Here is a 22,434-nt window from a genome sequence, read left to right as displayed (position 1 = left end):
TCTTCCTTAGCCCAGTTTGTTTTACATAGTATAGAAGAACCATGTACAAATAAGAAAAACCAGCAGACTGAGCTTGGATATGTTACTTGTTTGCTCTTTCTGGACAGTCTAGAAATATGAATATTAGTAAAACTTTTTGGAAAGCAATTGAGCAATACAGGTCAACTTTAATATCTATAATTCTACTTCAGCTACACAATCATACATGTAAGGGTGTTGTTCACTATTATTTATAGTAACAAAATTGGAAACAACATAAACGCTCACTGATAAGATACCGAGTGGTTCAAGTGCGTAATCACCATGGATGGCATGAAAATGCAGTTGTTAAGAGGGATGTACACACCATCTATTGACATGGAAAGATAGTCATAGTAAAAAGCTTTTTTAAAGGCTATAAAGCAGCACATATAACTTGATTTTTTTGTAGGAAACACGTATACACAGTAAATTTGGAAAGAAATAAACTGACATGCTAACAGTGGCTCTTACTGGAGAACAGGACTCCTTGTTACTTTCTTTTTCCTCTTTCTACCTCTATGTAGAGTCTGAAAAGCTGGTTTCAGTTTAGAAAAGTAAATTTCTATTGTACATAATTCCTGGAGAAGTTGTATATTACACACCAAATCTTGCCATCCATGGAGAGTTATAAAACCACTCACCTGATAGCATCCATTTGAGGAGCAACTAAGATGGACGTGTCCAAGAACCAAGCCCAGGTGGACGCAGCAGAGCCCACTGTCATTACACTGGTGTCGCTGCCATACCTTCTGAACGGCCAAACACCATCAGACTTATTTGAACTCTAATAATCAAGTACTGGCAACTTACTCAACTGGTTTTAAAACACTGCAAGTTACCAAAGACATACAGATGGCAAATAAATACATGAAAAAAAAAAAAAGGCTCAATTTTGTGACTTCATTTATGTGACAGTCTGGAAAAGATAAAACTGTAAGGTATGGAGAATAGATCAGTGGTTTGACAACAAGATAGGGTATCATGAGGGGATTTCCTGAGAAGCGATGGAAATATTCTGTTGTGATTGTACTGACAGTTTCATACCTTTCTATATTTGTCAAACCTCATGGAAAAGGCCAGAAAAAGACACCGTTGAGTTATCCCTGTCCTTTGGACCAGGGGTCCCCAACCACTGGGCCACAGAACAATACCAGTCAGTGGCCTATTAAGAACCCGGCCACATAGCAGGAGTGGCATGCTTGCGAGTGAAGCTTCATCTGTTTGCAGCGGCTCCCTTGCATTAGCATCAGCACCAGCACCTCAGCTCCACCTCAGATCATCTGGCATTAGATTCCCACAGGAGCACCGGTTCCCGGTGCCAAAAAGGCTAGGGACTGCTGCTTTGGATGGTCAGTTTATGGCTGCTCTTTATTACATTCAGAGTCCTTTTCCACATGGTGAACTCACAGCTATCCCTCCACGTGTGAGGTGGGAAAGATGAACTAAGCTAGGTTTTCTTATCGATCCATTACCAGCACACTGTTCTTCATTAAAGCAGGATCTTTGCAAATCATTTCATTAATACACTTAAAATACCTAAGGATGCAAGTTTATCTAACAACTTCTTATGTGTATTTAGAAACATTACGTAAAGGAGCCCTGTAAAGCTAATTCACACTAATTTTTAGTGTGTATTTCCCTAATCGTTCCTATGTTCTGTTACTCAGGCTGTTGCTTTCACCTGTAGTTGCTAATAAACTACTCTTTTGGAATCCCCACAGTCTCTCCTGGCGTCAGAGGGGCTGCCCCTTGTCTATGAACAATCCACGTGGAATGCTGAAGAGTTAGGCCCCTTTCTACGCTTGTGCCTCCTGGATCAGAATTTCCCAGCATTTGTGGAAGAAGTGGAAAAGGAACTAAAAAAGCTGATGGGGTTGAGAGATTAGTACTCTATGTACATGTGGAATTACAGAACTTGAAAGCATTGAAAAATCCTTCCTCAAGATTAGAGAAGATACTAGAATAAAGAATATTACTCCAAACACCTTTTATCAATATTTTATTTTTAAAAACAGGTGATCCACTTTTTTATACATCATTGCACTTCAACAATTACACAAAACACAAGTACATGCATCTGCGGTTACATACCGTGTGAGCACCCTGCCGGGTGAGAAAATCTACACTCAACCATTAAATCAATGTGAAAAAATACAGTGTCAATCCCAAAGTATAACTAGTTGCATAGAGTACCATGCTAGAACATTTCAAGGTCACTGGAAACAAAAGATAAATTATAAAAGTTTGCCTTAATTGAATGTACAGTAAGGTTCAACACATCAGTGCAAAAGGATTAATGAATTTACATGATTTAATAAAAGAAAAATAGTCACTTAAAAAGCAATCATACATATATACTGCAATTCATTATACCCAATCAGTGGACTGTTCCAGCTTCTTACCAGAATCATAGGTTAAGCCCTTAAAATTACAGATTTCAGTTTATATTACTCATCTTTTTGTACCAGAACCACACAATTTTCTCATCTGACAATATACAGTAAGGAATGAATATCAGCTTAAAAATGAAACAAGCATTTATTTTATTTTGGATTTCTCCCACCCCAAAAAATATAAATATATATATATATATTTATATACTGTATATATCTGTAGGTTTTGCTGTACTTTACAAAAGTGTATCACTAGATGGCAGCAGTGCATTTTAGAACTTTGCCAATTTAACAGCTGCATTAAAAAATGGCGCATGCATGATCTGATCCTCAGAGGACCTTTTCACTTCTATTTAAATATTTTAATAAAGGAAAAGAAAGCAACATTCACAGCACATCAAGCCCAAAATAGTTTATACCTTCTACACTGAAGCACTGTTTAAAATGTACCTGCCTAGGTCACCCTTACAGGAGAGGCTAAATAAGGCATGCTTTAGACAGTCATTGTGTGTTGCTCACTTAAAGGGGAAAGAACCAAAGAGGTCTGAGCAGAAAATGTAGCAGGTCATGTTTCCACCAGTTTCAGGAACCTAAAGATCTGTTAAAAAAAAAAAAAAGTATTTGGAAATTAAAAGGTTATATGTATGTTTTGTCACTTAAGAAGTGCATCAAGTGCCACATAAAGCTTCATTTCAAGCATGCTCAGGGATGTGTGAAATTCTGATCTCCATGTGCCTGACAGAAGGCAGTCTGGCCCAGCTCCACCTGGCTCCCATTCTTGCCTTGCCCTCAGAAGCAGAGTGAAACTAACTGGCCTCTGGGAATAATCCACCTAAGGAAGGTGACAATTTAATCTTTATCTCTTTTAAAAGATTTGAGTAGACAGCAGCACAAAATGTTTGTTTTGAAACATCATACATATTCTGAAATGGCATTTATGTAAATATGTGAAACATCTGAAAAATGTTCCTTTTCAGCCACTACAGTGGACAGATATAATGATTTCTATCGGTATAAGCTGCTCTGAAATGAATGCTGAGATCTTGCAATATAATAACCAAGTACTGAAGAATTTGTAACAAGGTCAACAGAGGCACATTCATTTGAATATAATTTTTAAAACTTCTAAAGAAGACCATACTTACATTATAAGTAGTACTTAATTTGTGTTTCTCTGGCGCAAGTTTTTATCTTTGTGATTGTTGGTAGAGTTGGTTTTCCTTTGGAGGAAAAATTGCATTACAAGAGTTAAACTTAAAAGTGATTAGCAATTTTTGAAAGTATAACACATGGAAATACAGGGACTCTTTCACTTACTGCCATCCTAGTATACTAAAAAATTTTACTGCAGAATATTAGTATATTAAAATATTCCCTGTGTAAAAAGTACCTACACACCCTTAATAAACATATCCATTTGACTCCCAAGGCAGACAACATACAGGTAACTTCCCCTTTGATTTATAAACTATAATTATTATAAGGTGAGAACAGTAGTTTTTTTTCTACTGAATGCTGCTGTCTCTCTTGAATGATAAGAGATACTCACATACAGGCAGTGCTGTGCCCTCTGGTACTTAACTAATTTAGGTACTGTTTGCCTGCCTCACTCCTTAGTCCCCAACTCTAGGAGATTTTGCTAATCTTGGATCGATCCAAATTTGCAGTTCTATATCTTGGATACACTGAATTGTTAATGGAACCAATCGTTTATTTATGCTACAGTTCAGCTTAAAATTAACTTTAACAAAACCTGAAGTCTCGGATATACCAATCACTTCCTCCACATTATCAATTTAAGCATATGGGATGTGCAAAATTTTAAACTGTACAGCCTGTCCTGGAAATCAAATAGCCATCAGTCAGCCATATGTCAGGCTGAGAAATCTTCACTGCAACATTTATTCTCACTGTCATCCCTTACAATCTTAGCTACTCCATTTGATTAAACCACAAATGCAAAATAATTCAGTCAGAAACTATTGAGTCAATGGTCAATAAAGTACTTACATTGGCCCAGCTGGTTCATCGTCTACATAGGCATTCAGTTTTTTAATAATCCATTGAGAGACAGGAGAAGAAAGGAAAAAATCGTGAGACTCGGCATAAGGATTAACAGAAGAGCAAACGGCAAGTGGCAAACATGGCTATTCATAGCATTTATTCAAGGCCATTCCATCTGGAGGTGCAAAACACTCATGGAGTTATTATTTCTAGATTCAAGTTTCTAATGGCAGGTATGTTGTTTCAATGGTTTTAGTTAACACTTTGAATGCTTGTCATGAAAAACTGCAACTGTAGCGGACAGATAGGCTGCAATATCATTATATTCATCTTGTCCCCAAGTTCCAGTGCTTCACTCTTAAATAGATGAGAAGACAAACCAACATTTCAGTTGTAAAATCCTGCTGTTTGTTTTCTTGTGGGGAATGCATGGACAATTTTAGCTCAATCCTGCAAATGTAGATGGATGTGTATATTCTATACATTTAGCCACACATCCTCACCTCCCCAAAGGACACCGTTCTTGCTGTTGTGTAATCTTTAGGAAAGTCTAGTCTGGAGAATGAGTTTGAGAAGGAGGAAGCCAGGCAGGGCTATACCAGCAACAACTGTATGCATACCAGAGGATGTTCTGTGACACACGGGGGAAAGCTGAATAGTGGTGACATCTTCAGATAAAGACAGGTTCATTGTTGTGCCTTGGCCAAAACCAGAACCCAAACCCAGACAAGGCAGGAGATTTTTTAAATCAAAAAGCTTCCATTATTTGAGTTTAGAAGCCTTCTTAAAATTGGTATTTTATGGTTTTGATTTCTAAGTTTTTCTTTCCTGGTTCAACTAAGGGCAACTTGGTCCTCTTTAAATAGGTATATACATACACAGATTTTTTTTTTTTTTTAAAGGCCCACAAAGGGGGAGGGAACAAGTAAATGCTCTTAGTTTCTTTTTATTTTACAAAAGTTAGGTAGACTCAATGATTCACAATGGGTTGGTTTCACTGAAGGCTTCCAGAAAAACTCTCAGCAGGATTCCACAAGGGGGCTTGGTGCACATGAAGCAGTTATGGAGGTTACAGCCTCAGTGTCGGCATCTGCAGGAGCACACGTCAGGAGGAATGTCTGTCAGAGGGAGACATTGCTCCACCTGTTCCTTTAGGGCAACGGAGAGGCAAAGCCACCGCCAGCACACACAGTGACTGGAGCAAAAAAAAGATTAAAAAAAGAAAAACTAACCACAAACCAATGACTTATCAGCCAAAACAATAGGCTAGCGACACACCAGTGTCCACAGGATTCTACTACTAACAACAGTGCACTATCAAACAGATACAGAGAACAAACTAAGACTTAAGGACACCCAAGACATCTGTGTGCTATGTATGCAGTGGAGATAAACAAAGACATATCAGGTACTAAGACACACAAGCCCAGCCTAAATCCTCCCTCACCATGACACCCTAATGCTCTCACATCCCTGCCAAGCCAGCTCAGCTACATGCTAGGAATAGGAACTAAGCACTCGGGGACTTAAATGAAGACATCGGAGCAAATTTAGAATATTGTTAGTGCTCTAGCTATGCACCTGAAAATACAAAAGTCTAAAGCAAGATAGCTGATTGAAAAATATCACCAATCTACTCCCAACTTGAAAAGAAAAAGCAGGGGAGGGGGAATCACAATAGCCAGGCTAATCCCTTTCAAAGCATGATGCTGTCTGCACCAACCCAAGCACGTCACACCACAAGCTTCTTTTTCTTTTGTAGGGGGTGTGCCCTGGGCTCTGACTAGTAACAGCACTGTCCAGCCCAACAAGCCAATTACGTGCAAAGGGCTGGGGTAGGGTTTTAGCAACTGTGGCTCTGGTGTAGCGGCCATGCCTGCAAGTGGGAGCAGCTGTTAATCACGCCAGTGTCTAAATCTCATGAGCCCCTTCATTTCTGTCTTCCCAAATCCACTTTCACATTTACAAGGAGCAAAGAAAGGAGCCTTGTGCCTCCTACTTTCCAGGACTGAATCGCTATCTGCAGCACCACTCTCCCTTTACAGGTCAGACAAAAAACAACCTGACCGCTAACAGGGCAATCAGGAGAGGGGGAAAGAACAGAACTACAGAAAAAAGGTACAAAAATCAAAGTAAATGAGGATTAAACAGCAAACTGAAATCCAAATTAGTTGTGAAAGTGAATGAAGTAAACTTGAAGAAAAGTGTTAACATTATGAACTGTGCATCGTATAGACTGAAGCGGAGATTAAACAAACTCCAAAGCATGCATATCGCTCACTTACCACCATGTTTTAAGGGTTTGATGCAATTGAGGGGGGAAAAAAAAGAAGTCATAGTAACCGACAAGTATCAACATACCCCCAAACCCTCAGGCCAAAAGATAGCTGCTTAAACAATGACTGTTCTCTCCACCTGGGCATTACTCACAGCCACTGGCTAGATGAGAGGAAGAGGACGGTGGGGGGGAGAATGGAAACAAGACGCTTCTGGAATCCATCTTATGAGTGAAGTTCCTGGTGGAGCTGTTGCACAGACCGGTTTATCTGAATCTTGTCTTCCCAACCGAATGCACTAGAGCCCTCACTCCCCTATATCTGCCTCATATTCTGGAGGGGTACTCTGCCATGCCCAGCAAATAACGGATTACCTGACTCAATATCACCTCCAAAAAGATGGCTTTAAAGTCAAAATAACCAAGAGTGGACAGTTGGTTTAAAGCTCCTTTTTCATTGCCTTCATGTCACTGAGGATCGGGTTTTATGTTTTCTGAACCCACTTAAATTCTGCCTGATCTCAGCGGAGAAGATTAACTGAGAGAAACGGTTACTTCCAATTTCCTTTCTTGTTTGGTCCTATTGTTAGTTTCTCCATAAGGTAACTTGGTACTGATCCAATGACCCCTAGTTAAGAGACAATGAATGCATGCTTTGCATGTCATTTAAAAAAGTCACATTTCTTTTTCAACACTCCTGACATGTTGTAAAGCTTCATATGCTACCAAATGTTTTATCCAACTAATAGATTTTAGAACATTAGAACAGCTTTTAATTCTAAGTGTCTAAGAGTTTAGATACACGAGAGCCACTAAAAATGGTCCACCCCCAAAACCTAAACTATCTTCTCTACCAGTACCTAAAGGAAAAGTTCCTCTGACTTGCTTATAAAAATTATCCTCCCAATGTGAAAATAGAAAACTCTTTAGATACCAGCACTTTTCTTAAATCAGCTCTTATTATTTTCATTGGAGGTTTCTGAAATGTCTGGTAACCTGAGGGCCGGGCCCCAACAACTAAGCAGATTCACTCCCCATCACCACAGGGGCTTGAGAAAGGGAGACTGGAAAGGATACACTAAGCACTCTCTGGGTTCAGTCTGCAGGGAACCAACACAGAAGGTGTGCTCCAAGCATGTGTCCAGCTATAAGATGGATGGAAGGCTAAAGGATGCTAGCTCAACCTAGATTTTTAGAGAATTAGCATTTAACGTCTTAAGAGAAAGTTGTTAAGAGGTGAGTAAAGCAAAAAAAAAAGCCCTTATTTGGCTCCATGATTCACCTGTTACTAAAAATACCGAAAGTAAAAGGTGACAGGCAGATAATTTACCTACAAGTCAATGGACTACGCCCAATCCCCAAAGAGACTCTGAAAGAGCCTACAGAGGTCTAGGTGTGTTTCACTTATAAGATATCCTGAATATACTCTATGATACAAAAAGACAGAGGCCTCTTTTTTTTTTTTTTTTTCCTGGAAGCAGCTAACCCTTAACCTTAAGCATTTCCTATGTAAGAATTCTAAAGCAATATTTGCTTTTCTAGGAACACATTCAGACTAAACTTTGTAAGTTCAAAGTTGTGTTCACTTAGTACTTTTCTAATGAGGGGCTGAGCCACCAAGAACTCACAGACTGCTCAAATATGAATATTGAGTTTTATATGAAATCTTTAATGGAAAAAAAGTTATATAGTGAGTCAGAAATAAATAATAGGTGTATCTTGATAATAAAGTACCTATCTAACAGGAAAAGCATGTTAAGCCTATAAAAAGTCCATTTTCATAATAGCATTAATATGTCAACACAGAGCCACAGACTGTAAAAATTTGTCACCTCTAAAACTCCAAATTTGTATCAGATATCATGTTTTGAAATCATTTATTCTGAAAAGGAATATATATATGTCTATACGTAAATTTAGGGAGGGGCATATTAGAAGACAGCATATGCAGTTAAGTCCGCTCATACGCTCATACACAAATCGCATAGTAGTTGAGGGGAAACTAGCTAAAAAAGAAAAAGCCACAGCATAAGGAAACTAACTGAGGAACAATCAACTTTTTGTTAATGATTACTTACGAGAGAGGAAAAGAACAAAGAGGGTCAGGCAGAGGGAGGAGTTGGGGAGGAAGAGGTAGACAAAGGAGAAAACTATGGGATGGAAATGCTGGAGCTAGGGCAGGGATGTGGAGATGGAAATGGAACCTGGACCACGCTGGCTGTCAGGAAGGGAAGGAGAGAAGGCGAACACGGTGGTAATTCCAGCATCCTAGACTTTTCACCCCAATTCAACAACAACAAAAAAATAAAAGCTGTTATGTTACTCTTCCAAGAGATTAGAGCATGACTAGATGTTTTACTTTGCACCTATCCTGGTCATCTCTTTATGCAGGATTCATTCACCTTCTTAAAAATTTAGCTTAAAAGAGGTATTTTCCCTCCAGGACACTGTTCAGAAGATCTGCCGGCCACAGATGTCTCCTATAGCAAACTGACCCCATTAGAGTTCAATAGCCATGGAGCCCTTCAGATAAGAGTGCTGCTTGGACCAAACCTAACCTGAAGGTCTTTGACATGTGCTGGGAAGCGCCTCCTAGAAGGAAGACTGGAACCTGATGAAGACGTGCTAAATCAATGTGTCTCTCTACCAAGAGTGGTAGCCAACTTGTCTTAAAATGAAAAATCTGGTTTTGAAGCCCATCTTTGCCTTTCCTACCTGACTTTTTGCGTCTCAACCTTTCCAAAAGGAGGACTGAGGAAAGGTAACATTCAGCAAAGCAAAAGCATTCTAAGAAGTTGAAAAAGGCCTTTTCAGGAGTGAGGCACAACTGCCCCCAAAGAGCCAATGCTGAAATCACACAGTCAACTCGCCTCCTTTACTCTCAGCTGTAAATACAGGTATTCTGCCTTGGGAGTCCTAATTTGTAGCAGGAAAGAGAAAACTCTAGAGAAAAAGTATTATGCATATATGAAAATCCGAAGAAAGCAGTTTTGCTTCACAGAAGAGCAGTTTTATGGACTTAGGAAAAGGAAAGTAAAAACCCTGGAAACAGTCTTATGTTGCAGGGAGCTGGCCCGCTTATATTTACGAAGGCCTGTCTGCTTCCAACTGAGGCCCACCCCACTTCTCCATCAGGTCCACTGCTGAATCTGAAGCGGAGTCCACCAGGTATTCCCGAACACCGCTGTTAGCATTAACAAAAACCTTTTCACAAGCCTCACTAGAATACTCACTCTACTTAGTGCAGGCAAGGAGAACTAGGAGTTGTTGAGAAGAAAAGAAGGAGAAGTGGCAATTGCTCTCAAACATGTCCTTCCAGCGAGTCTGAATCCACTGCATGCCTTCAGGGCTGCACTCTTTCTGAGGGAGTACCAGACCTCCTTTAGTATTCTCTCCTGACATACATGGTGTGTGTTACAGTCCCCACTGGTCAGTCACAGGGACAAAGCCAACTCTGTGGGGCAGGGTACAATACCACAATATACAAGCACAGGCCCAGAACAGTCAGACTAGGGCTGGCATCTTCGCCGTCACCCAAGGTCGGGCTCTGCTAAGCTTAGGAGCACACTCTTCTAGTCTAGTCACTGAAAGGCAAGTGGTGGTAATGGCTGGCTGGACAATTAATTTGTTTTTGCTGGTGATATTATAGGGCAGAAGGGTGGGGATGGGGAGATAGTCAGGCATCTGAAGTACTACTGATACAAGTGTCCATCAGTAGTTCCCCCGACTGTAATCACAGGGTTAGAAATGGAATATCCACGACAAAAAAACATATAAAAATCTCCCAGGACTTTTCTGATTAAGCATGTCCAACAATCTGAGATTCTTGTTCTTTCCAATGCTTAACAATTCTGTGGTTCTGCTTCTACTATCAATCCCTTCTCTGGTCCTAGGTCAGCTTGAGGGGGCTGCCTCGGGCTTGGACTCCAGGTGTTACTGCTTAACTATCTCTGTCCTAAACTGGCAGGGGGTGGGGGGAGGGGCAGCGATGGATGGATCAGATGCTATCATTCTTGTCTGTGAGACACAGAAAAGTCAAACGGTAGGTACCAGCTTCACCAAGAACCTTGAAAATCTATTGAAGGAACCAACCAAGGGAACCAAATGCTGGCTTGTTCCCATGGCTCTTCCCAAGAACGGTCTGACTGAACTGGGGCAGTGACCTACAGGGGCTACACCAGGCAACCATGTGACAACCAATTAGATACCTTAAATCTGCCTGAAAGGCCAGGTGGCCTGCGATCTTGGGGTGGCTTCTAGGCTTGACTTGGATTCTCCTCAAGCTCAATCTGCCTGATGATCTGTATTGAAGGAGGACAGAGCTGAACAAAGAGACTGACAGCTGCCCATTCCCCACACGGGGCCTGAAGGGCAGATGGGACTGGGGTTTGGAGAACACCCAAGTGAAAGGACAGAGCTAGTAATTATAGCTCTAGGTGGCTGATCTTAGGGGTAGGGGATAAGAAATCAATATAAGAATTTTCCTTCTCTCCTTTTGGGACTGAATCCCAAAATCCTTAGAGTCCTCTCTGGGTGCTTGGACACCACCCAACGAACCAACCCCAACATCACAGCTATTTTGCAGGGATGCTCTTACCATCAGGAACTTCATCTGGCCTCTTCCTCTTCTCATAAACAACAATGATCACCACGAGAATGATGATTTCGGCCAGAATTCCCAAGAAAGGCCAGAGTGGGGCCAGGTGGCTCCGTACCCTGAGGATGGTGACAACGGAGGCAGAGCCAATGGAGTTGGTAGCATTACATTCATATTCACCAGGATCTTCTGTGATCTGGAGGTTCATGATGCTCAGCTCTGTGTAATTTTCCTTGTTGATAACAAAGAAGCGGCCAGAGGTATTGACAATCTCCTGCTCAGGGCCAGAAAAGTGGGAATACAAAAAAGTAAGAGAAAGTAAGTTAGTGCCCAACGCAGAGTGACACTGTTCTCCATTCTTAGCAGGACATTGGCTGAGATGAGGAAGTAGTGCTTAGAACAATCTTTGTCCAAGAAATTTTGAGCATGCACTACTGATTTCTCTTCAATATCAACAACGATAAGAAGTCAATGAGCTTCTGACAGAGCCAGAGTAAAAGCTTCCCTCCGTTGGTCTTCTGGACTTTTCCAACGTATATGAGTGAATGGAGGTCCTACCCTGAAGACCTGGAAAAGACCAATTCAAGATAGAAAATGCTGCTTCAAATACCGAGTAAGTAACTGTAACAGGAAGAGGATGGAGAAGGAAGGGTGTGACCTCCATGTTAGTCATGTCTGGTAATCTCAGGCCTGTCTGATGATTTTAGCCAGTTTATCTACTTAACACTTGGTCTGGAATGCCTCCTTAAACTTTCCAGAATCAATGGTAAGAACTTGCTCTTAGTCAGTATTGGGGACATTCATAATTTCCCTTTCTTTCAGAATTACAGAGTTAAAGGAAAGTTTATTCAGTCAATCAATAAATACTTACTAATGTAAGCTACATGTTTCCAATCCTACTAAGGGAAAGGTGAGATAAAAAGGAAAAAAGTATAATTCAAAATAAACAAGGAGGTGGGCTTCAACAGGGAACCAGACCTCCAAAGGGATAGTCACAGGGATTCACAGGGATGTAGGGGAAAGCCCCAACAGAAGGTATCTATAGAGCATTGTAGGGCACAGAGTGAGTGGCCACTGCCAGAAAGAGTCAGTGAAAGCTTCAAAGAAGAGTTATATTTTAACCGGACTGTGGGGAAGAGAGCTGATCATGTAGGACAGGAAAGCTCCAAGCATGTATGGGATGGCAGGGGTACGAGTGCATGACCAGGGATCTGGGTGGCGCTAGGTCAGGCTTACAGCACTGATCTCATGGGCTACAGGCAAGGAAAAAACGGACTTGTGTCAGTTGTTATGTAACAACTAAAGGAGAATCAGAAATAGGAGAAGAAAGGGGAAGATAATCTTCAGAATGGTCTAGGATAGCATATAATCATGTCTTCATGTGAGTGTGAACTATCCTCTAAAGAACTCACACAAGTTCCCATTAGATTCAACATCTGGATACCTGCCACACAGAGGACAGTCAGTTGAGGCCACAGAAGCATCAACAACCAAGGGTGGACTATAAGAGATACTCGTCTCCCCTCCTGCCCCATACAAAAGAAAGCAGAACACAGAAGACAGAGCAAGGACAATCCTCTGCTCCCCCTTGCAGGCTGTGGGAGAAAGAACAGGAGATAAAACTCGTATTTTGGAATGGATTGGACTAAACTCTTTAAAAACAAAAAGGTCCAAGAAAGGTATGTAATTTGTCCAAAAAAAGAAGTTACAGCATTGCTGAAACTAGCGTCTAGAAAAAAATTGAAAGCATTTTATCTCAGCATTCAATGAAGTTTAGGCTGTTCAACAAAAGTTTTCAGAGGCATCAACCTAGAAATAGCTCTTTTCCCCCATCCCTTTTTCATAAAAGTTTTCTGTCTCCCAAATGATATATAGTTTGAAAGTAAGAGGAAGTAATGTTTGCTTTTAAATGTTTTTTCAAATACAACAGCTAATTAAGGGTTTGTGGGCATGAGAATAGGAGAGATGAAAATCCCCAATGAGGACTCCCAACTTGCCTTGACAAAAACTCAAGGGTTTTTCTGCCAAGGACCAATAAAGAGAAATGGGCATTTCCTTGCCAGCATTTCAGAATACTAAATGTTTTGTTTATCTTTCAGGGCCTGTTCTGAAAGCCCTTTCATTCCTCATTCTAATCTCCTTATGAAAGGGTTTCTGAAATCTAGTCATCATAGTTCATGTTAGAGTCCTCATCACCACTTGACACATTACTGAGAGGTCATGGAGTGTGAAGAAAAATAGACCTAAAAAAACAAAACAAAACTGTATTTGACCCTTTGTGTTGTCATTAATTTACCTTGATTAATATGTAACCTTTCTAAAGAAGCTAGATTAGATAGTCTCCAGGGTCCCTTCTGATTCTGAAGACTGACAATCAATAAAGATGTCTGAAAAGTATAGTGCTGGACATACAAGGCCTAGGGACAGGAGGAATGTGTGACACCCTTGACAGAAAAGAAGACAGGTCAAACATCATTAAATCAGAAAGGGAGAGAGTAAACCTTTGACACCTCCAATATCATCAGGAATCATGCTATGGATTGGAAAAGATGTTTTCTTTTACCTTTTTTGGAATAGATACTGTTCTATTTCTAATGTCTAAGGCTGCCCCTGGGCATCATCAGGTTGCCTCAATTCCTAATCAGTACTTCCTGTGTTCCAGGAATATACTAATAATTGTTCTCATTGCCTTATCTTACCAAAAAATCAGAAAGGTACATTAAGACCACTTTAAGAACAGTGTTTTCTTTCAATAAACAGGCTAAAATAATAATAAAAGTTTAAGCGTGGAGTTAACTCTTTTAGTGTTCTATTTTGAAAGCAAACAGTTTAATCCCTTACCAGACAGACAGCTTTAACAAATAATGGATAGGGATTCCATGCTGAACAGAGACAGTCAGTGCCCTCCAGATTCATGACCCTAGAAAAGGTGGCCCAAGCCATGCCAGCATGGCAGTCGTAGCAATTGGCTCAGCTGTCTGGATCTCCCCAGGAGAAACTCCATAACCACAGAGACTCAGGGCTGCTTCCTACTCACCATGAACTGACCGTTCTCCTTCTTGCGCCATATCCACTCTGGGTGTGGGTAGCCAACTGACTTGCAGTATATTACGGCATCCTGCCCTTCATTCTTGTTCTCACTCCGTTTATGGCCAGTGATGTCAGGAGCAGCTGTGGAAAGAGTACTGAATGTTACCATGGGAGCCCACTCAGAACAGGATACAAAGGTCCCACCTACTGGCTCAGAGAGCCCTGCTTCATTCTTTAGGCTCACCCTCAAATTCAGCTTTGATAACATGCATTTCAGGTGAGAACAGGGCAATGGAACCCATCCCACCCCCTACCGCCTGTCCACCAAAGCATTCCAAGCAGACACCTGCATTACTATACATGGATTTCTACTAATAATGTTGGTGGTTCTCCAATCTACTTGAAGAGGGTAGAGGCTCAATTACCCTAAATTAAGCCATGCAAACAGAAGCTATTATCATCTCTACCAGTCATGGTTTTTCTTAAAACATCCACACACTAAAAGCGATGATGGATTATGTCCACTGTCATATATTCCTTTAAGGAAATGAGGGGTCCCTGAGATCAAACACCTAAAATCATTTGCATATCTACTGCAAGGTATGTAAAATAATGACTGCCTAGAGAAGTTATCTAATGAATATCAATGACCAAGGCTCTCTCATGAAAGAGCCTCCAGCAAACTAGCTTCATAAGGGAAAGAAAGGAATGAATAGGAAATTTAGTGTCCCAAGAGAGTTTATAACAGCTTCAGGACCTGATTTTGATTTATCCACCTGATCTGCAGTAATCTCAATGAACATAATCTTGGAGGAATTTCTAGACATGCTAGGGACTGCTGGTCCTCTCTGCTTTCAGGAATTGGTTAAGAAGAAATAAACTGCACCTGTGATTTAAAAATTAGGACTAAGTTTCAAGGATCCAAGAAGGCTGAGATGGAGGTTAATTCTTTGAATCTGGCCTTCTTTGATCTTAACTATATTTTCCATCACATCTAAGTGCAGCTATGGAATGATCACCAGTTAACAGCGATCTGAAAGCAATAAAACTCAAAGTAGGCCAGACATCACTTTATTGGCCAAGATGGAAAAGGGAATCAATAGGCCTGGTCCAAATTCCAGTTTTCATGGTTCTTTAATTACTCTGTGCTTTGGTTCTATACCCATTATCAAATGGAGATAATTCTAGCCCCTGCCTATATCTAGTGTCCTTGGATAGATAAGATGTCAAAATACAATCGCTAAGACTGTAAATGCCTATGGATGGAATTGTATTATATCATGGGCTGATCTCATGTTTCCCCTCTGACTAGCTTACCTTTTTTGGCTTAAAAATAATCCAGTCCTGCTACTCTCAGACTGTGCTTCCCAGGTCAGTTCCAGAAGCTACTGAACAAGAATGGACTGAGCAAGGCCCTACTCAATACTACTCAGTGTAAGGTTTTTCTAGATAGGATGTTATAAAACAAATGTCTTTTTGTTTTTCTAGGTAAAATTCCTCACTACAGAAGGGAGTAGTGGGTCAGGCTAGCTCGTTCTTGTTCTCTCCACACCAAATCTCTCCCAGGTCACTTCTCAGGCCTACTGGTTGACCTGGTCACCTTTCCTTAAAGATTCATTCAATAAATATTAAGGACTATCTCAAGCAGTCCAAGGAGTAAGTTCCATGGCCATACACTAAAACAGTATTGGGGAAGGGCGGGGGAATGAGAGACACAACAAGCAGAAGAGCTATCACATTTTGACTATAGTTGTGTTTCATTCATCTGACAAACCTTTGTTAATCATCCACAACATGCCAGGTATAAAGTAAGAGTTACGGGGGAAGGCCTTTCTGATGAGCTGAATTTTAGCACAGTCATAAAGAAAACAAGAATAGGCTACTCATATATCTGTGGGAAGAATACTTGTAGAGGAAAGGCCAAGACCTTGATAAGTGTGCTTATCATGCACAAGGAACAGCATGGCAGAGTTTGTCAGAAACACAGTAAGCAAGGGAAAGTCAGTAGGAGAGGAAATCAGAGAAACTGGAGCCTAGATCATATAGGACTTTGTAGGCTACTGAAGTGAATTTGGAATTTACTCTTGAATTAGGTGGGAAGCCACTGGTGAACATTAAGTGCAGTTATGGACTGATCTGTGTGTTTTAACAAGCTCCCTCTGCTACTTATGTGGATGACAGTTGTAGAGAAACAACGGTGAAAGCCAGACTAATTTGGTGGCTTAGTGAAGTAATCCAGGCAAGGAATTCAGGCACGGGAGAGAGTGGTTTGGATGAGGACAGTAGCAGAAGGGAGGAGAATCTGGATATATTCTGGATACAGGGTGAGTTAATATATTTGTTAATGAACTACATGTGGGATGTGAGAGAAAAAGGAGTAAAGAATGGCTCCAAGGTTTTTGGCCTAAGCAACTACAAGAATGAAGTTATCAGTTACTCAGATGAGGAGGACTGAAGAGGCATCAGGATTGGTTTTTTGTTTGCTTGTTTTATACTGTTTTGTTTGGGGATGAAGCAATGATGGTGTAAAAACCAGGAGTTCGAATTTTAGGACACATTAACTTCAAGATACTTATTTAATTAACATCCAAGTAAAGCTGTCAAGTAGGCAATTGAATATCAAGTCTGGAGCTCAGGAAATGGTCTAGGGCGAATATATAAATTTCAGAAACCGGCTTACATGTAATATATTTTCCCATTTCCATTCTCCTTTGCCCCACAGATAATACCCAGTCTGGCCCGGTTATCTGACTAATTGCAAAATTCAATACCATCAGCTTTTATTGTGGGGACTCATCTCCAAGATTACACATTAGAAACACATAGAAGGCTAAAGTTGAGTTGGTTTATGGCTCCACAGCCTCTAAAAAGTCTATTCTGAAAAGACACAAACATGAAGGTCAAGACCTAGGGAGAAAGGTGGGGATGGTCTTCACTCCTGCCTTGAGTGTTTAGGAGAACACCACTAGGAAACTTATCTAACCCCTACTACACTTTGTTAGCCATGTTTAGACAATGTAACCCTACAGGAAAGCGTTTCCAATGGTTAGAGCCATTGCTGCTTTCTCCTCAATTTAGCAAAAAATACTAGGCAAAGCTTAACATTCTCTCTACCTAGTGTAGTCAAACGAATAATGCCCACATTATTCACCCTTGGGATAATGGAAATATCACTAATGCACTGAGCAGAAAGAGAAAATTAACCCAACCCACACCGCTCTATCTGTATAGGGGATGATCACAACTACTATCACTTTACCTTTGGGTCAATGAAAAGTTTTTTTTTTTTCCACTTCTCCCTATCCTTTATGGTAGCTGCTCAATCGGAAAGCCTGTTCCTGCCCTTCCTACTGAGCAGGACAGCAGAGCCATAGCAAGGATAACCAGGCTCTCAGAGCACATGACCGGAGAGAGGGCCTCTTAGGGCTCAGAGTCCACCTGTGGTGGTTTAATAGTCTAGAAATTCTCTGATACTCTTCTCTTCAAGAGGTGGAGCCTAATTTCCCTCCCCTGGAGTGTGGGTTGGACTTAGTGACTTGATTCTAATGAATAAAATAAAGTGGTAAAGGTATACACTAGTTCACAAAAGACAATAGGGTTCTCCTTGTTCTCTCTGGGATCGCACACTCTGGGGAGGTTAGCTGCCGTGCAAGGATGATGCCCAAACAGCCTATGAGGAGGCCCATGTAGTGAGGAACTAAGGCCTTCTGCCAAAGCCACGTGAAGCAGCCACCTAGGAAATAGACCCTCCAGCCCCAGTCAAGCTTTCAGATGACCAGAGTCCCAGCCAACAGCTTGACAGATCCTGAGCAAGAACCACACCACTAATCTGCTAATTCCTGACACACAGAAACTATGAAGTGGTATTTGCTGTTTTAAGCCACTAAGTTTTGGGTTCATTTATTATGCAGCAATAGATAACAATCAGCCACCAGGATGAAGCACACATTACCTCATTTTTATAGACCGGAAAACTCAAGTTTGGAAAAGTTATTTAACATCTAAAAACATACTGATTCCATAAGCTAGAATCCAAATTCAGGGCTGTCCGATTCGAGATACCATGCTTTTTGTACTTTACCATATAGAGGAGAAAATAAACTGAACTAGAACAGGGTCCACAAAAATATAAATATACAACATGCATTACTGGTAACTGCACAGCAAACTGCCCAAATGTTATCTTTGCTTGTATATGTACCAGAACACTCTAGACCTAAGACCTAAGGCGAGACTGATTTTCCTGTCAAGAGTTTAACTACTCCATATACTAAAACATAAAGAAAAGAGTTTTAGACTTTAAGTCTGAGAAATTTGGGCTCTATGGAGATTTCTATTACTCATCAACTGAGTAACCTAACAGTGGTGGGGAGGTCATTAAAAATCCTTTGAGCTTTAGTATTCAAATCTGTAAAATGAGAATATTACCCACATACTTTATAGAGGTCTTGTGAGGATTAAATTACCTCTCTTATCAATCTAGCACATGGTTGGCACTCAGGGCCAAAAGTAAACATTTAAACTAAGCTATTAGGGCAAGGAAAGGCTTGGGTTAGCCTTAGGTATTGTTGAGTTCTAAGAAATCAAAGAGATGCCGATTATTCGGTGTTCTCTCCATGTTTGTGCTTATATAAGCAGGACTTGTTTGTGACTTAAAGTTTATCAGGTCAGACACTGACATTTAATAATGCCAGGTCCTGCTGGGTCTGAAGTAAGTTAGGTCTAGGGTCTCACAGAGCAAATACTCCTTACTTCCCTGTACTCTCCCAGGGAAGAACAGACTGGTCGCAAGAGTGTGGGTAGATGTGGCAAGGAGGTAACAAAGAGATTCTTAAAAGAGATCACAGACCTGCTGGAGATAAACTCAACCTCTGCCTTGTTAGCCATATGCAATAATTACGTCAGTTAATGGATAGCCTTCCACTGTCCTAATAAATGGCAATGCAAAAGACTCTTGGGTACCCAACAACACGTGACCCAATTTTATTACCTGGGCCTTTGGCTGAGAACAAGTGCATGTTCCTCCGTACGCTCTGTTGCCTGACTTGCATCCAGCTCCTCTGCCAGGCTGGTGGCTGCAGAAAGTGTCAACTTAGACAACGGAGGTATGTTCAGCTGAAGCTGATGATAAAGTTAAACACAACAGAGCTAAGAAAGGTATGGAGCCTCTTAGATGAAATGCTTATTTGGTACTCACTTTTCAAAGTAAATTCATAACTTTGCAACTCATTTTCAAAGAAACTCCATACTTAAAGATGCTGTCAATGAATGGGCTGTCCCCCAGTAAACATAATGGTACTGTATTGATGGTCTCTTTGTTTCCTTTATGCAAAATATTAAATCCCAGAGACATCTTGCCTTTGCTGTAAGCAAATTAGAGACTTGGCTAAAGGCAGAGGGAGACTTAAGATTTACTGCTAGCCAAAGGCTAACCCAATAAGCAATATGAGATTGGTCAAGATAGAAGCAAGAAAGATGTTGGCTTTTGGACTCAATAAGGCTTCTCTACACAGACTAGGTTCATTCTTGGTTGTGAAGATGAGCTGTCTGGGATGTGTGCTGCCTCTTGCAGGGGAGGCTTTTCCCTTTCCTGCAGGTGAAATCACTGAATGGAAGGCACCCAAATCTCCAAGACAGTGATTCTAACCTTGCTGTATACTATAATCACCTGCAGTGCTTTTAAGAAGCCTGATGGCAAAGCCATATTTCATACACATTAAATCAAGTTTGAGAAACACTGTTCAACACCATTCCTGGTACCAGTGTTTGAGATTAGGGGATTACAAGGAGAAAGTGTCCCATAAGACAGGGAGATGAGTGAGCAGAGGAGTGGGAGGCACTAAGGTGACATTCTCAAAGTTAAGAAGCTGATAGTCACTAACACTAGGAAAAGCAGCTTAGAAATAACTTCAACGATCCAACCTCTCAAGTGTCCATGGAAGGAAACTATAACCCATTAGACCCCTACACGACCTTAAAGACCATCTATCTCATCATACTTCATCATACACTGGGCAGCTGAGGCCCAAAGAAGGAAAGTGACCGGTCAGGGTCATGGCAAGTTTAATGGCAGGCCCCGAATTTGAGCCCATTACTTCTCTCATTTTGAGGCCTTTTAATTGTCATGTACTGAATGTAGCCGCATGGTTTAGTGCTTTGGTGCATGGGCTCTGGCACTAGAATGCTGGGTGAGAACTCTGGCTCCACTGTTTAACTCTATCTCTCTGGGCAAGTCATTTAATTCCCTTGACCCTTGATTTTCTCACCTGGAAAGTAGGGATAATAATGGCATTCACCTCAGAGAGGTGTGAAGATTAAAGGAAGAGAATTAGTAATGCACTTAGCACATAGTAAGTGTACAGTATTAGCCATTCTTAATCTTATTAAGGAAAACCAGGGTAGACCCTGAAGAAAGGTAAATAAATAACAGGTACAGTTATTTGGGTTGATATTAAGAATGTTCTAGCAGCTTCGACATGCTATTATGCTTCCAAAGACTTTTTAAGTATGGGCAATTCTGAGTCAGAATCAGCTTCAACAGCATCTCTGACCTCAAGGATATCACAACCTCTAAGCATCTTCACCTGTCAAACTAGCTGCCTATCCTACCAAACAAATTAATAACCATGAAAACGCTCTACACGCTGAAAGTGCTGTACAAATGTGATATGTGTATTATTCTCTTAATGATATCCAGCATCTCACCATACAGGCCATCTCAACCAGTTTGAACTTTAACACCTCACTTGTAAGGCTATGCAACAGAGAAGCAAACAGGGAAATGGGGCAAGGTCACTCTTAGAAATCCTAACATTTAGTCATAATATTCAAATAGAAAGCTAAGAAGCCAGGAGGAGAAAAGCAAATTTGATCCTGGCTCTCACAGCCACCAAAAGACTGAATTTCATTTGAAATGCCCAATGAGTAGGAAGAGAGAATGATGGGCCTAAGAAGATGAGAGACCCAAGCTTTCCTAGGGCGGGTTGTACCTTTTCAGAAGAGGCACTGGCCTGGGTGCTGCAGAGTGTTTGATGACCACCAAAATCCTTTTCTAAAAACAGCAATAAAACTAAAACTCCTTGTTTCTCGGAATAGTCAAAATGGTTGAGGGATAGGGATAGGGTTCAAGAGTCATGACAAAGATTTTTCTCTTTCTTTGTAAATTACATAGAAATTTTACTTGCTCTTTTATGAGCACTATTTTTTTTTTTTTAATTTTAGAAAAGGAAGAAAGGGGAAGAGGGAGGAAGAGTTAGAAAGGTTAAAGAATTATGGGATTAGGAAATCCAACACCTAATTCATTCACAAATGCTCTATGATAAGGTATGGAGTCTCTGGAAGAGAGGGGCTCTGAAGAATCAAAAAGCTGGAAAAAGTGATGTGTCCTCAGAGTTATCTAAGTGGATCCCCAGAGAGGCTGGGCTATGGGACAGAGGTCCTACTAAAGTCTAGTCACTGCTGTCCCTCTCCCTTGGCCAGCCCTGCTCCATCTTCTACCTTCAGTATTTGTTCAGGTCACCTGCCAAATAACTAAGAAATGTAATCCTAAATAGTAACAGTATCTTCCTGATTACACTATGCCTCATCTTTGTCCTTTAAAACAAGAAAAAAAACCCCAAAACCCTAATTTAGATGCAAGGTCTTCCTCACTACATGCAGGTACTACCATCCTCAGAAATCCTTTCTTGACAAGGATCTACAGACAAGGGTGGAAAAGCACTGCCACCTCATGTCTATTCCCAGACACACATTCCTCCCTCTGATTTTTTTAGCCTTCTTTTTTTGGAACACAAGTAACTCAAGATTTGGTAATGTGACATATAATGCCTAGTCCTTGGATAGTCCAAGTCCTTTGCTCCCCACAGTGCTGAGCCCAAACAACACCCTAGGGAAGCTCTGAACTGCAGGAAAAGCCGGATGGAGAAGAAAAGGGCTGAGCATAGAAGAGGTGCTAAAAATATATATATTTCCCTGAACTGTCGATTTAGGTAAAACACAAATGAAGATTCTCAGGAACTCCTTTCATTTCAGCAGAGGTCCCTTATGTTTCCTGAATCCCCTGAATTTCTCTGTTCTCAAGTATAACCATCTCTCATCTATTACTCAGCAGATTT

General features: G+C 40.8%; 2 protein-coding genes across 7 annotated transcripts in view; one reads left to right on the top strand and one right to left on the bottom strand.

The window, feature by feature from the left end:
• REC114 (REC114 meiotic recombination protein) overlaps positions 1-1,966 on the top strand; it is a 96,352-nt gene extending 94,386 nt beyond the window's left edge. Inside the window, exon 6 of the mRNA XM_016124972.2 lies at positions 1,743-1,966. Coding sequence (XP_015980458.2) covers positions 1,743-1,907 — 165 coding nt within the window. The 3' untranslated portion in view covers positions 1,908-1,966. The remainder of the gene's footprint in view (positions 1-1,742) is intronic.
• A 37-nt stretch (positions 1,967-2,003) lies between these two features.
• Positions 2,004-22,434, bottom strand: part of NPTN (neuroplastin) — a 61,719-nt gene continuing 41,288 nt past the window's right edge. For 2 of the 6 annotated variants that reach the window (XM_016124970.2, XM_016124967.2), the window contains 5 exons: positions 14,328-14,461; positions 11,291-11,564; positions 4,425-4,446; positions 3,560-3,634; positions 2,004-3,012 (listed from right to left, as the gene is read on the bottom strand). In XM_016124970.2, coding sequence (XP_015980456.1) covers positions 3,574-3,634; positions 4,425-4,446; positions 11,291-11,564; positions 14,328-14,461 — 491 coding nt within the window. In that variant the 3' untranslated portion in view covers positions 2,004-3,012; positions 3,560-3,573. Of the gene's footprint in view, positions 3,013-3,559; positions 3,635-4,424; positions 4,447-4,561; positions 10,995-11,290; positions 11,565-14,327; positions 14,462-22,434 lie in introns of those variants that run through there. The other 4 variants (XM_016124968.2, XM_016124971.2, XR_004956237.1 and 1 more) reach the window with 3 other exon arrangements.

This window comes from Rousettus aegyptiacus, unplaced genomic scaffold (assembly GCF_014176215.1).
Source record: "Rousettus aegyptiacus isolate mRouAeg1 unplaced genomic scaffold, mRouAeg1.p scaffold_m13_p_3, whole genome shotgun sequence".
Lineage (NCBI taxonomy): Eukaryota > Metazoa > Chordata > Mammalia > Chiroptera > Pteropodidae > Rousettus > Rousettus aegyptiacus.
Note: the sequence above shows the minus strand (reverse complement) of the source record. Positions and strands in the feature narration are given on the sequence as shown.